This window comes from Anguilla rostrata, chromosome 10 (genome assembly GCF_018555375.3).
Source record: "Anguilla rostrata isolate EN2019 chromosome 10, ASM1855537v3, whole genome shotgun sequence".
Classification (NCBI taxonomy): domain Eukaryota; kingdom Metazoa; phylum Chordata; class Actinopteri; order Anguilliformes; family Anguillidae; genus Anguilla; species Anguilla rostrata.
The window spans coordinates 26,770,672-26,784,868 of NC_057942.1; the positions used below are offsets into that span (position 1 = coordinate 26,770,672).

At 40.8% G+C, this 14,197-nt stretch overlaps 1 protein-coding gene and 1 long non-coding RNA gene across 5 annotated transcripts in view; both read left to right on the forward strand.

The window, feature by feature from the left end:
* The window catches only part of sfi1 (SFI1 centrin binding protein), a 103,001-nt gene that overhangs the window by 61,008 nt on the left and 27,796 nt on the right, over positions 1 to 14,197 (forward strand). For all 4 annotated transcript variants that reach the window (XM_064296276.1, XM_064296278.1, XM_064296277.1 and 1 more), the window contains 5 exons: positions 705 to 800; positions 6,789 to 6,865; positions 8,170 to 8,272; positions 13,383 to 13,479; positions 13,758 to 13,918. In XM_064296276.1, the coding sequence (XP_064152346.1) occupies positions 705 to 800; positions 6,789 to 6,865; positions 8,170 to 8,272; positions 13,383 to 13,479; positions 13,758 to 13,918 (534 nt within the window). The remainder of the gene's footprint in view (positions 1 to 704; positions 801 to 6,788; positions 6,866 to 8,169; positions 8,273 to 13,382; positions 13,480 to 13,757; positions 13,919 to 14,197) is intronic.
* Positions 8,279 to 11,669, forward strand: LOC135233094 (uncharacterized). Its single transcript, XR_010323760.1, has 2 exons — positions 8,279 to 10,610; positions 11,454 to 11,669. It is a non-coding gene; the product is annotated as an uncharacterized LOC135233094 (long non-coding RNA).

The following is a 14,197-nucleotide window of genomic DNA, read 5'->3' on the forward strand; positions in this document are numbered from 1 at the left end:
CAACTTAACTGGAAAATGGATCTTTGTGGCATGTAGCCATGTGGGTTCTCTTACCCCTTATATGGTGTCCTAATGTCTGTTCTGGGAGTTAATAGTCATAACTTACAAAGGAGAAAAATCTTTTGTGGACACGCTAGGTCTGTATAGTGAAGATACGAACATGGCTTTGTCCCAAGGATGTTCCCTTTCTGTTTGTGGAGCGGAGAGCGGGAAGGGGGTAGAGAGATATATTCCTGTGCTCACACAAATCATATAGTTTGTCTCTGAGGGGATTTTAGATGGATTTTAAGATGTACATACAGTACACATTTATAATCAGGGGTTGACATAAGTCGAATGCAAGTATGCATGGACGTTACAAGGATTAAAATGTGCAGCAATTTTATTTCATAACAAAAAGTGTCCATAAGTATGTTCCTAAAATGGATACAATAAAGTTTTTGCTGCATTTGCCGTACATGCATAATACACAACCCATGGTGAAAGGAAAAATGGCTGCAATATAGATACCCTTTGTTTCTTCTTTTACATTCAGATGTTACTGTTCACGCTCTAATTACTTTCTTTATTTTTATTTTTTTTTCTCAAATTGGAATTGCATTTGAATATCTAACCAATGTTTGACAGCCCTTGTGTGAATGTACTAATAGGAGTGAGATGTGTGGAGGTTGTGTCTACATTATATTTTGTGTTTGTGTGTGTAGTATGTCCAACACAAGAGGGAGAAGAAGAGAAAACTAGAGGAACTAGATCACTACCGCCACTGCAAGCTGTTGGCACGCGCACTACATGGCTGGAAGGTAAATATCCAGACAAACTTTTAAGCACATTTTATACATAGGTAAATACACCCCTCTAAATATGTAAGCACTCGCTCAACATGAAACCATACAGTGCGGTGTAAAATCATTACGCATATGGGTGTTTAGTAACTTAATTAAATTAGATACATGCAGGAGCGTTTTTACATTAGGGGCATGTGGGGCAGTGCCCCGCCAAAGATGGCACTGTGGTGCAAGATTCTCATAACATCTGAACGTTGTGGCATAATGTATTTTAAATTTAATACAAAATGGTGATTCAGTGGTGAAATTGGCGTGTATAAATATAATAAACTTGACTCACAATCCTTATAGTGCTGTTTTGGAGTAATTTCCTTTGTGGGTATGTGTGTGCTCGTGCTGCGGACTGCGCTCCCTGTCCTATCTCTCTGCTGTGGGGCAGCAGAGCACTCTGCCCCATCTCTCTGCTGTGGGGCAGCAGAGCACTCTGCCCCATCGTTGCTAGGGGAACAACGTGAGCGTGATCTGTGTAAGCAGGGAAAACCTCCTGCAAATTATATTGGGCGGAGGGGCAGAAATGTTTCTGCCCCTACGAATTCTGCCTAGCAATAGGAGAGCCACATGAGGTGGCAAAAAAAAATAAACGTGACCGTTAATGGGTTGATGTACGTCTATCGCTAATGCTAGAGTGAGAGCACCTATTAGCGACCACCTTCGTTCGACAGACAAGAAAACGTAAACAGATTTGCAAATATACATGAAATAGGCGAAATATCGGTAACAACCTGTACCTAGTTATGTAGGAAAAAATGTCCTTGTTATCCTCCAGTGGTTATTTTTTCAGTACTTTCACGATTTTTTTCTGTGCCGGAAAATAAGTCAGAGGTGGTCCAGCGCTAGCTATGGGGACGTGTATCGACTACCCCATATAAATGAATGGAACTTGACATAAATTTGCTAGCATACTGTAGTGTCCTATCTTGCGTATTTGAGGTTAATATGAGAAAGGGTGGTAGCTATCAGCACGTCTAGGAATCCGTACTTATTCACTGTTGTAACCCAAGTCGCAGGACGCAAAATAGCCGTTAGGAAAGCAGTTCTTCAAAGCAACCTCTGCGCCATTGCATTTAATGGGTCGCGATGAGATAATTCCGAGCGTGTTGCTGATCTTAAACTTGACATTGTAAATAAGGCTGTATTAATATAACTAAATGCATATGTATGAAGTTGGTTTTTTACATTTAGACAGTTTATTATGTGTATTTTTACAGGACTTACATTTTATTAGGTAACAATGTCCAGTTCTCTCTAATACATACAAAGTAAATACACTAGTGGTTAGGGTGGTGGATACACGCCCCCCCCCCCCCCCCCCCCGGTGGTCGATAATAAGTGCTCTTACTCTAGCTAGCTGAAGTTTTCAATTTCAAGTCAAGTGTGATTTTATTTTAATTTTTGAAGTCTCTTAAGTTCCAGTTTGAACAAGTCTTTATTTTATTATTCAGTTTGTAAATCTTTCTGCTCCCTGGCACTTACAGCGCAGCCCATATGATAGAATAGGCCTACCGTAGACTAATTGACTACCTTTATTTTTTGTGATGGTCATACAAAACTGCCCCACCAGGGAATTTGGCCAAAGTTGTATTCACTGTGCGATGTGAACCTTTAATTATTCACATTCATCTGGGGAGGGATCAATACTGTTGCATGGCGGAGGTTGAGTGATGCGACTGATAACATTGAAGAGAACACTGGAGTTGAAGCGTTATCAGCAATCAGGTCAGAGAAATACTGTGCTCTGGTATTTCTAACTGTAGCGTTAAAACTGTCCATTGATGAGTCAAGATGAATGTTTAAAGTTTCTCCACCGATGCTCTGACTTACGACAAAGTTTTTGAGGGTTTTCTCTGCCTTAAAGGGGATAATTGGTCCAGTGTCATGGAATGGGTATTATTAAAATATATTCTATAATATCAACATCCAGATTGGATCCCATCACAAATGAAGACTAAGTAAAATCTTCAGCAAATTTGGCAGTAGAGGCAGTATTAAAAATGTGGGCACATACTGAGTTACACCTGCTTTCGGACTGATTTAAAGTCACCGATTCAAACATGATGCACTCGTGGTTGGTGACTCCTACATCTACATAAACCATGTTATTTAAAGGTAAGCCATGTGACAAGACCAAGTCATAACCTTGGTATATGAGGAACCTGTGACGGCTGTAAGTAAATTAAAAGCCTCAACTACATTTAAAAAGGCTAATGAGCTGTTAGGGCAGCAAACATGTTGAAGTCACCCAGTATCATAAGGATGTGCATCTCCCTTTTCCCAATCTTTTTAGTCCAGTGTTGATGGAGCTTTGCCCACTGGAGTCTTATTTTTCACAGCACATTGCAAGGGCTTTTTTTCTCACAGATACACACACATCTTTTTAGACCAGCAGATTGTAGTTGCCGTTTCACTGTAGTCAGTGGAACTGGTTTCTCTTTAGTTGCATTGAGTTCTTCCTGTAGTTGTGGTGCAGTTTTACACAAGATATTTGTCTTCTGCCTCTTTATCTTTCTGGTCTTCTCCTTTTGCATTACTGCTCATCAGCTGGAACCTTCTGAGTGTGTAATAAACACTGCACCTGGAAATTGTAAGCTTCTTTGCAATTTCTTTCTGGGAATAACCTTCTTGCTAATGTTTACCATGTTTACCCCACACATCTAAGCCTAACTCATCCTTATTTGCCACATTTCTTTAGTGCCTTTTTTACTTGCACTACAGGCTAAAGGTTTTAGGCTCCCTGGGTAAAAAAAAAAGAAATAAAAATTAAGGTAGATAAGATTTCACTCAATTTAATTACCCCTCCACTTCCCACTTTGCAAAATGATTGGATAGACGAAAGTCATGTCTTAGATTTTTTTTTTTAAAGTAAAAGTCATCGTTTTGTGTTACTGTGGGTAGAAATTGAAAAACAAATTTGTACTTTGGTTTGTTATTCAATATATGTGTTTCTCTACCTTTTAATATAAAAAAGATATTTTAAATACCTTTAAATATCTCTACCTGAGTGTGTGTGCGTGCGCGTGCGCGTGTGCGTGTGCGTGTGTGTGTCTGTGTCACCTGTAGTTAATTCAGTTAGTATACACACACACACACACACACACACACATATATAACACATACAAAAGTATGTGGACACTCAAACATCATGCCCATGTGCTTGTTGAACATCTCATTCCAAAACCATGGGCATTAATATGGAGGTGGTCATCCCTTTGCTGCTATAACAGCCTGCGCTCTTCTGGGAAGTCTTTCCAGTAGATTTTGGAACATGCAGGGATTTGCTTCCATTCAGCTGCAAGAGAGGTCGAGCACTGACGTTAGGCTATTTGGTCTGACTCATAGTCGGCGTTCCAGTTCATCCCAAAGGTACTCGATGTGGTTCAGGTCAGCGCTCTTTGCAGGCCAGTCAAGTTCTTCGACACAAAACTTGGCATACCATTTCTATATGGACCTTGTTTGTGCAATTTATCAATTAAATTGCCGAATAGGTCAGTCTACAGTAACCTGGTGGAATCAACCAACAAGTCAAAACAATCTGTATATCAGGTATAACAACTGTATATGAACTTATGTTGGTAAAAACAACATATCTAAGTACCATGATATTATTATCAAAAGATTCCTGAATTGAATCTTTCTAATGAGACCAAACATGATTATTTTGGGTGGTAATTCAGTTTTGAATACCTATAAAAAAACATCTAAGTTTTAATTTTAATTTCAACAGCAGATGTGTAGGTTTTAGCTGTCAGGACTCAACAACCATTATCTGTAGGGACATTAAGGTTTTCAATCAGTGATTTCAATTTAATGTCATACATTGCATTCCATCGTAAAATCCAGGGAACATGATCTATGAAACGACATACTTTTTAGCCACACAGTGTTTCTGGTCTGAGTTAATTCCAAAGGGAGGGGGAGGATTATCGACAAACCCATTCTACTACCAGTGTTTGTCTATGGAGATTGCATGACTATGCTTTATTTTAAAAAGTGTGTCTAAAGTAGGCAAAACCACTTATTAGAAGGGGTGTCCACATACGTTTGGGCATATTTGTATTTTCAAATAAAAGATAATAAAATGAAAAGGCTTATTCTGATACGAGAAAATGGGGAAATGTTGGCTATCTTTACCCGGGCATCAATTTTTTGGTCCCTGCCCCGTAGGGCTAACCGCGCTGGGGTTAGGTTCGTGGGACGGTGGGATCGAGTTGCCATTGATCAGGTGTAAGTAGAGTTAAGAAAACAGATAAAAGGCAAAAAAGCAGCACACTGACTTTGCACTCGTAACTGCACAGTGTAAAACTTTAAATTATCACAGGCGATACGTTAGAATGGCCATACAGAATAACTTTAAAATAGTGTAATGTTCCTGTACTTGACCTGAATCCCTCCTTTTGCTATGAATAGTGGCTACACTGCGAGAATCAAAAAGCTTGATCAGAATTTGCAGAAAAATACAGACATGCCAGAAGAGTTCTGGAGTTCTGTTTCATTGAGATGAGACGAGGTTTGGCATTACCAAACCGATGGAAAGCCAGATGTGTGGAGGAACAGGAAGGAACAGCTCGTGATCCAAAGGATCTCCCTCATCTGTGAAGAATGGAAACGATAGTGTGTTGTCTTGGGTGTGTAAAGCCGCTTCTGGAACAGGCTCACTCGTCTTTATTGATGATATAACATAGGATGGCAGCAGTAGGATGAATTCGGGAGTGTACAGAGATTTTGTCTGCCTACGTACAAAGAAATGCATCATTGTGGTAATGCAACCAATGCATTAACCAATCGGCAAAAGTGGAAAGCTTTGGACTGGTTAAGTTAGTCACATGATTTAAAACCAAATTTTTCAAGGGGATAAAGCAATATTTAGTGGTATTGGTGCAGTAAAACAAATATACTGTATGCCTTTACTCATATTTATTGTGTGATGCATCATTTAATGAAATCGCCTATATCCTGCCACTGCTGCAGCCATTGACTGAAGTCTTGCAAGTTGCTTTTGCTCTCCTTGTGGGATTTGGTTGTGAAGAAATTAAACTAATTTTAGCTGTTCTTGTAGAACATGCCAAGGGTGCACATCATGCCTGTCTGTAGTCTGTCAGAGCAGAGTTGATTCCACTGTAAACCAAACAAAACATAATGGCTTTTTTTCCAAATATGAATTCTGTCCAAATTAGAGCTACGCGTTCCTCTAAAAATGATGTCACGGTGTGACATCAACTACAATTTCTCTGAAGACATCAATGCGATATAATGGCAGGTCTCCTTGTGAGGAAAAATGGCACTCTGCTGCCCCCTACTGTCGGACCCCACATGTATTTCCCTCTGGCCAGCAGAACCTCTGCTGTACAGGCAATTGTGTAAAATGAAGCCTTAAACCACTGTGCATGTTATTTGAATTGTATACATGGCGGTAGCAGTTGTCAAAGCTCTATGCTGATGCACTTTGGAGACGAGGCAGATGTTGCCATCTTTTGAGGCTTTTGTCAGAACATTTCACTTTCACTTTGTGATTAATATTCATTGAGTGAATTAAAGCTGAAATAACTCTGTCTCTTAATTGTTTTAAAATGACCTCTGATGTGAACAAAGTTGATGCCCTAATTAAAATAAATGTATGGTAACGTGAAATGCAAAGTGCAGAGTTTGAATATCTTTAGCCTAGGTGTATGTAAACTTTTGGCCTCAACTGTAGATGTCGGTGATGCATCCATGCTTGACTTTGTTGTTTCCCTGCATTGTAAAATTGAATTCAACAGACAAGCTTTTTATAATAAATGTTTGTATTTTATTTGGTTGCACACCTGTACTGGTATTTAATAATTTGTGAGATTAGAGTTCCTGCTGTGTGACACTTTGAGAATAAGAGTTGAAATGGTCACTTGGAGAGAAGGTCCTTCTGATAAGCTGGCAAGCTTAACCTAACAGAGAAGTCTTTCCCTCACACAGGAGTACCACCACAGGGCACAACAGGCTAACCGCATTGCAGAGGAGCGTCAGAGACTGCACCATCAAAATCTTTTGAGGTACTTTTTTAAAATCAAAATTATGAACTACGTGCCTTTCTTTGTGGAGTTTTTTCTCCCTGTGTCTCCCACAATCCCAGACACATGTGAGGGGGGGGGGGGAGATTCACTGGGCATTGCTGCAAAAGTGCATGCGTACTCAGTCAACCTACCCTGTATAAAGAAATGTTAGTAAATAAAAATAAATCATTAAAAAATACAGGACATAAATCGGTCTCTGCATCCCTACGGGAATAGTACATGAATTCTACATTTTTAGATAGACGTTGCAGACTACCACTGTTTATCTGTCTGCTCTGGAAATCTAACGGTGACGCCACACTACACGGCGATGCACCCTGGCGCCACTCCTGCATCCCACAATCGGTCGCTTGTGGGCATGTCACCTATATTTGTACAGTTGTGTACGCTAAATGTTGACTGGGTTTAATGTCGTGTTTCACGTTCATTGTCCAGTTTGAATAAAAATCATTTTTGCAGTAACCTATATCTGAAAGATGTTAGTCAGCTGCCTAGCTAGGCTGTCTAATGTCTAACTAGTGAGTAACAACTAAAACATCGTCAAAAACATCGTCTGGCTAATTAGCCAGCTATTGCCTTCAAAGTTATGTCTGGTTAGCTAGCTAGGTGGCTGGTAGAAACAATCACGAACAACTAGCAACTGGAAAATGTTTTTGTTGTTATTGTTGGTTGTTACTCACTAGCTAGACATTAGACAACTTAGACAGTTGACTAACGTTTTTCAGAGCTAGGTTACTGCAGAAATGATTTTTATTCAGATTGGACAGTGATAACTAATAGTAACGGCTATATCTACATAGCAGAGCCACCGACAATTTCAGAGACTTTTCTCCACGCTGCATTCCTCTTATCGGTGTCTCTGTAGGAGATCGTGTAAAGTTGGGAAACCCGATAAAGGCAATTATGAGTGAGTCCTCCATTGTGGAACTATAGAATGTAGAACTAAATTCAGAAATAAATTGGGACAATTTACCTGACGGATCATTACATCAAATCTGATTGGTTACCGAAATGCGGCATTGACCCGCCTGGGGGTCAAAGTTGAACTTTGGCCATCTCCCCCGGCGTCTCGCCGCCTCACGCCACGCTGCCTGCAATCCCAACATGGCTTGTGGGGGTCTGCCGCCACCTCTCATTCAAAATGAATGGAGGCGGTGCCGCATACAGTGTGGCTTCACCTTAACCCTCCATAACCCTCTTCACAGCTTCTGTAGCAGGAATAGTCTTTTTCCCTATTGTACTTTACATAAATCCTTTGGGTCTGTGTTCTTATCTACTCCTAGGAAAGCATTGTACACATGGAAGGAGAATATCACCCTGTTGGTGAGAGACAAGGCCTCCCAGAGCAGAGCCTCTAAACAATACCAACACATTCTTCTCTCCAAGGTATGCTACGCCTGTTACATAGCCTCAGAACAGGATTTGCCGTACTTCAGGTTCTTTACCAAAGTACAGTAAATATTCAATTAGTCTGTCCAATAGTCAGTTTCTTTTAATAGCTGTGAATAAAAATGAAAATAAAGCATGCATGAGCTTGAGGAATCAAACTGATGAGATACACATTTTCTAATGATTGCAGTTTCACTACTAGTGTGTGTAGATAAATAGGTTGTGTATAGGCTAGTGACGTACTTTTATAAATACATTTTCTGCTTCTCTCTGTTTTTTTAAATTACATTTATCACAAAATGCTTCTGCACACCACCTCTTGGCCAAATCTCAAGTTTTATTGCTGTTGACATTTTAATTTAAGACTTTCACCTTTGGTTTTGGTCTCATCTATAACTACACCCCCATGCGTGACACACTGGACAATAGTGTCTACCTGGGCATACATGAAAGCATTCTTTTACCACTTAAAATTTGTATTCCGTTGTAGCAACAAGGTAAAGCCAACAATAGCGGAAGGTATGCTAATACAGCTGTGAAAAACGCTGCTCACTGAACACTGAAATAAACCATTTTAATGCGTTTAAATAATACCTCAAAGATTTGTTATTTGTGCACAAAGATCTAATTTCTCTGAGATTTTGCCCACAAATTTGTTTATATCACTGTTAGCTAGCATTTCTCCTTTGTCAAGATAATCCATCTCCTGCACAGGTGTGGCATATCAAGATGCTGATTAAAAGCCATGATCACTACACAGGTGTTCCTTATGATGGGGTCAATAAAAGGCCACCCTAAAACGTTGAGTTTTTTGTTGTTCAACACCATCTTACAGATGCCTCAAGAGTTAAGAAATCATGCAGTTGGCATGCTGACTGCAGGTATGTCCTGTAGAGCTGTTGCCAGAGTAATGGGTGTTCATTTCTCCACCATAAACCGCCTCCAGCGTTGTTTCAGAGATTTTGGAAGTTCGTCCAACAGGCCTCACGACCGCAGACCACGTGTAACTACGCCAGACCAGGACCGCCACATCCGGCGTCTTTACCTGCGGGATCGTCTGAGGCCAGCTAAACGGACAGCCGATGAAACAGTTGGTTTACACAACCGTAGAATTTCTGCACAAACTGTCAGAAATCGCCTCTGGGAAGCTCATCTGCGTGCTCAACGTCCTCACCGAGGTCTTGATTTTTCTGCAGTTCGGTGTCACTATCGACGTGAGTGGGCGAGAGCTCACCTTTGATGGCCACTGGCACACTGGAGAATGGTCCCCTTCACTGATGAATCACGGTTTCAGCTGTCTGGGCAGATGGCAGGCAGCGTGTATGGTGTCGGGTGGGTGAGCGGTTTGCTGATGTCAACGTTGTGAACAGAGTGGCCCATGGTGGTGCTGGGGTGTTGGTATGAGCAAGCATATCCTATGGGCAGAGAATTCAAGTGCATTTTATCCATGGCAATTTGAATACACAGAGATATTGTGATGAGATCCTGAGGCCCATTGCTGCCATTCATTCACCACCATCACCTCATGTTTCAGCATGACAATGCGTGGCCCCATGTTGCAAGGATCTGTACACAATTCCTTGAAGCTGAAAATGTAACAGTTCTTCCATGGCCTGTATACTCACCAGACATTCACCCATTGAGCATGTTTGGGATGCTCTGGACCGGCACATACGAGTGCGTGTTCCATTTCCCACCAATATCCAACAACTTTGTTCAACTATTGAAGAGGAGTGGGATAATAATCCCACAGGCTACAGTCAACAATTTCATCAATTCAATGCAAAGGAGATGTGTTGCGTTGCATGAGGCAAATGGTGGTCACACAGGATACTGATTGGTATTCTGTTCATGGTATCTTCTTTTTTGGGGAATCTGTGACTAACAAATGCATATCTGTATCCCCAATCACATGAAATCAATAGATAAGTGCTTAATGAATATATTTCACTTGACTGATTTACGTTTATTACCTTTGAACTCAATAAAAATTGATAAGAGTTGCATTTATATTTTTGTTCAGTGTAAACAAAAATGCCCTGACTTTGTATAATAGGCTATAAAGTAAAAAACTGAACTGTTACCATATTAACTATACTACGCTAACCAGAGCAGTTGGTAAGCTATTCTTGGATAACGCTTTGCGCTCTGCATAACACAAATCCAGCATTCGGCCATTATGCACTTTTTTCAGTTTCGGCTGAAGCAGGCATGATGTTGTATAGTAGGGGTGTCCAAACTACGGCCCACGGGCCATCGGTGGCTCACCGCCATTATTGAAATGGCCCGCAAGTTATTTTACAAATAAAATCTAATTTGGCCCACTATTAAGAAAGTAAAAAAATTTTTTTTACATTACATTACATTACAGGCATTTGGCAGATGCTCTTATCCAGAGCGACGTACAACAAAGTGTATAACCATAACCAGGAACAAGTATGACGAAACCCCTAGAGAGAAGTACCGGTCCAAGTACAGGGAACAACCGCATAGTTCAACTTGGACCCTGATGGTTAAACTGATTAACACTAACAACGAGAACGGCAACAACGCAATCTATGGAAAAATAAAAATAAATAAAAATACAAGTAGTCGTTAAGACAGGCGCATCAACTAAGTCACCTATGAAACAGCTGCCTAGTTACAACCCTAAGTTTAGTCATTTACAGGGGGGAAGGGAGGGATGGGGAGAGGTGCAGCCTGAAGAGGTGGGTCTTCAGTCGTCGTTTGAAATGGGTCACAGTCTCAGCTGTTCTGACCTCCACAGGGAGGTCATTCCACCATCGTGGGGCCAGAACAGACAGGAGACGTGTTCTGGAAGTGCAGGTGCGAAGAGGGGGAGGTGCTAGGCGTCCTGAGGTAGCAGAACGGAGGGATCTGGCTGGCATGTAGGGTTTGAATATCTTGTGGAGGTATGCTGGGGCTGATCCCTTGACTGCCTGGTATGCTAGGACCAATGTTTTAAATTTGATGCGAGCTATAACAGGCAGCCAGTGGAGGGTAGTGAGCAGGGGAGTTACGTGGGAGTGTCTGGGGAAGTTGAAGACCAGACGAGCCGCAGCATTCTGAATGAGCTGCAGGGGTCTGGTGGCAGATGCCGGTAGTCCAGCCAGAAGAGAGTTGCAGTAGTCCAGGCGGGATAGAACCATTTTTAAAAAAAGATCAGCTATTAAGAAAGTAAAAAAAATGATGTTCCTAGTTTTCATACTGGGTTTCGCTAACACGTAAAACCGCATCTAAGAATGGATCATCTCCCCCTCCTTTTTCCCCTCTTCAAAACTTTAATTCTGTACAGTGTACATTAATGTTAGCAAGCTTATAGCTAGAAATGGCAGCACCAAGGAACTGAAAAACAGAAAGCGAATGCAGGAGATTTCAGCCACGCTGGCAAAAATGAATACTTTTTCACCGAGTCGCGGCTCTGTTCTTAAGCAGTTCTATTCACTGAGATCTGAAATCAACCGATTTTTGCAAGAAAAAAGCCTGACACTTGATGAACTGAGCGACCCTGCGTGGTTGGCAGACCTGGCCTTTTTAGTGGACCTCACTGGCCAGCTGAACGCGCTTAAGAAAAGCTTGCAAGTGTCTTGTCTCAAATGTACGTGCACATTAAATCATTTGCCATGAGGCTTCGTCTTTTTGAGAGACAAATCAGTGAGCGCATTGACACACACTTGCCTGCACTGCGAGAAGTTATCTCAAGTTTCCACTGCCAGAGTTCTACAGGAGCTTGGAAAAGTCCAGATTTCCACTGATGAGGCGCCACGGCAATAAAGTACTCAGTTTGCTTGGCTCCACATAGATATGTGAGCAAACATTTTCTGTAATGACGCTGAACAAGAGCCGATTGAGAGCCAAGATAACTGACAGTCACTTCTGCGATGTGCTTCGAATCTCCACAACAAGATTTACACCCGACAACGATTCTTCAGTCCAAGGCACAACATCACTGTTCCCATTAGAAGTGTTATTGACTAGTAAGTGAAATTTGTAAAACTCTTATTGGTGTATTAATAATAATAATAATAATAATAATAACAATAATAATAATAATAATAATAATACAATTATGATATTATTATATTATAATATTATATTATTATATTATATTGTAGTAACCTTGTAATCTGTGGATTGTTGTGTTTAGTGTGTATGGTTCATGTTTGTGTCATTTTGATAACCATTCCTGTTCACTTTGTAAGCTGGGTTTGGGAGATGCACTGTGGAATTACCCCCCCCCCCCCACATCAAGCTCAGCCCCCATCCACTGAGCTACCAATTACAAGGAACCCTCTGATTGAGCTGCATGTGTGGTCTCTCTCTCGAGACGTGAAAGTAACCAGAAAGTAGAGAGTGGCTTCATTCATTTGTTTTCCCTCATTTTCCCTTGTTTTTTTAAATAAACTGTTTCATGCGTAATTGAACCTGTGTGTGTGGACAGCCTGTTCATCCCGAAAGATTATTACAATATATATAATATTATAATATCTTCATTTACATCGCAATTTAAGCAAAAACTCACCTATTAAGCTAGCCATTTAAATTAAAAGGCAATGTAATGATGGTTATCAAAACATGCTTATATCTACAATTATTTATTTGTTTATTTTAATTATTACAGGTAGCCTGTGTCCCGTCACTCCATAAGAGATCCAATTGAAAATGTTGTCTTGCAAAAATATGAAAAGACACTACACTGGTAGTTTCAATGCTGGCCTACTTTAAGAATGGGGTGTACCCATAAGTGAGAAACTGTTTTGATGTTGGTCTCCAACAGCCAGGTCTCCCTATAAATGGGTGTTCTATGCACTTATGACACCAGGCCGCTAATTTAAGCCTTGTGGTATTTCAGATGCCCATGTCCTTTATTATTGAATGCATTAATAGTACATTTTGTTCAATTGTTTATTTCCCCAGAAATTCTCCTTCAAAAATGTGTTCAAATGTATTTTTCTGGTGACACTTTATATACGTTCCCTTCTGCTCTTGAAAGAGTATTAGGCACAAATGATTTGAATTAAGTTTTTTTATGTATTTGTAGAGGTGGCCTCTGAGGATGACACACTCCATGTCTTTATGACCTTCTCCATTTTCTCTTTTCTTTCAGGTGCTGATGATGTGGAGAGAGGCCACAGTTTATGCGATTTACTCTCGCCATCAACAGGAAGAGGAAGTGAAGGTAGCACGGACTTACCTGCAGGGAGGTAAGCAAAGGTGCATCCTATTGGTCAGGTTCCACCTCATTATTAATGTTGCTGTGCCTGGTTCTCTGGTGGCCAGTCAGATTTTAACTTATAATTTAGAATTCTGAGACATAAAATGAGTCCTGTTACCCTTGCAGTATTTCAATGTATCCTTATACATGATGCTGTTAAAGTCATTATGCAAAATATTCTAATATGGACTGACCTGAGGATGTGCAAGAGAGTAGAAACGTCAGAGATCTGGAAGTAAAATAATATAAAAACTCTGGTTGTCTCAGTGTGGTTGCAACAGGCGTATCAGCGTTGGAAGAAACGAGGCCAGGAGGTTCGGCAGGAGAGACTGCACATGGAGAAGGCCAGGAAAAATCACCAAACTGCTCTCCTCCACAGATGCATTGGGGCTTGGGTTCTGTACTACCACCAACACAAGCACAGGAAGGTAAGAGAAGCACGCTGTATTATTATTTGACAGTAGGGTAGATGCCCCTGAGTGTTCGTTGAATTGCTTATTTTGTATGTGGCAAGCGGAATATTGTTTCCCTCTGCCCAGGTTGGCAGTTTCATTGTCTGTATCGTTACCTTAACCATAGATGGAGACGCTTCCCTCTGATGTATGTTCAGCCTTTTTCACGAGGACCTTTGATGAGAAGCCAGAAAAAAATGCTAATGAATCCAAGCATATATGGGCATATAAGGGCGGGTTTAATAGTCCGCGTGT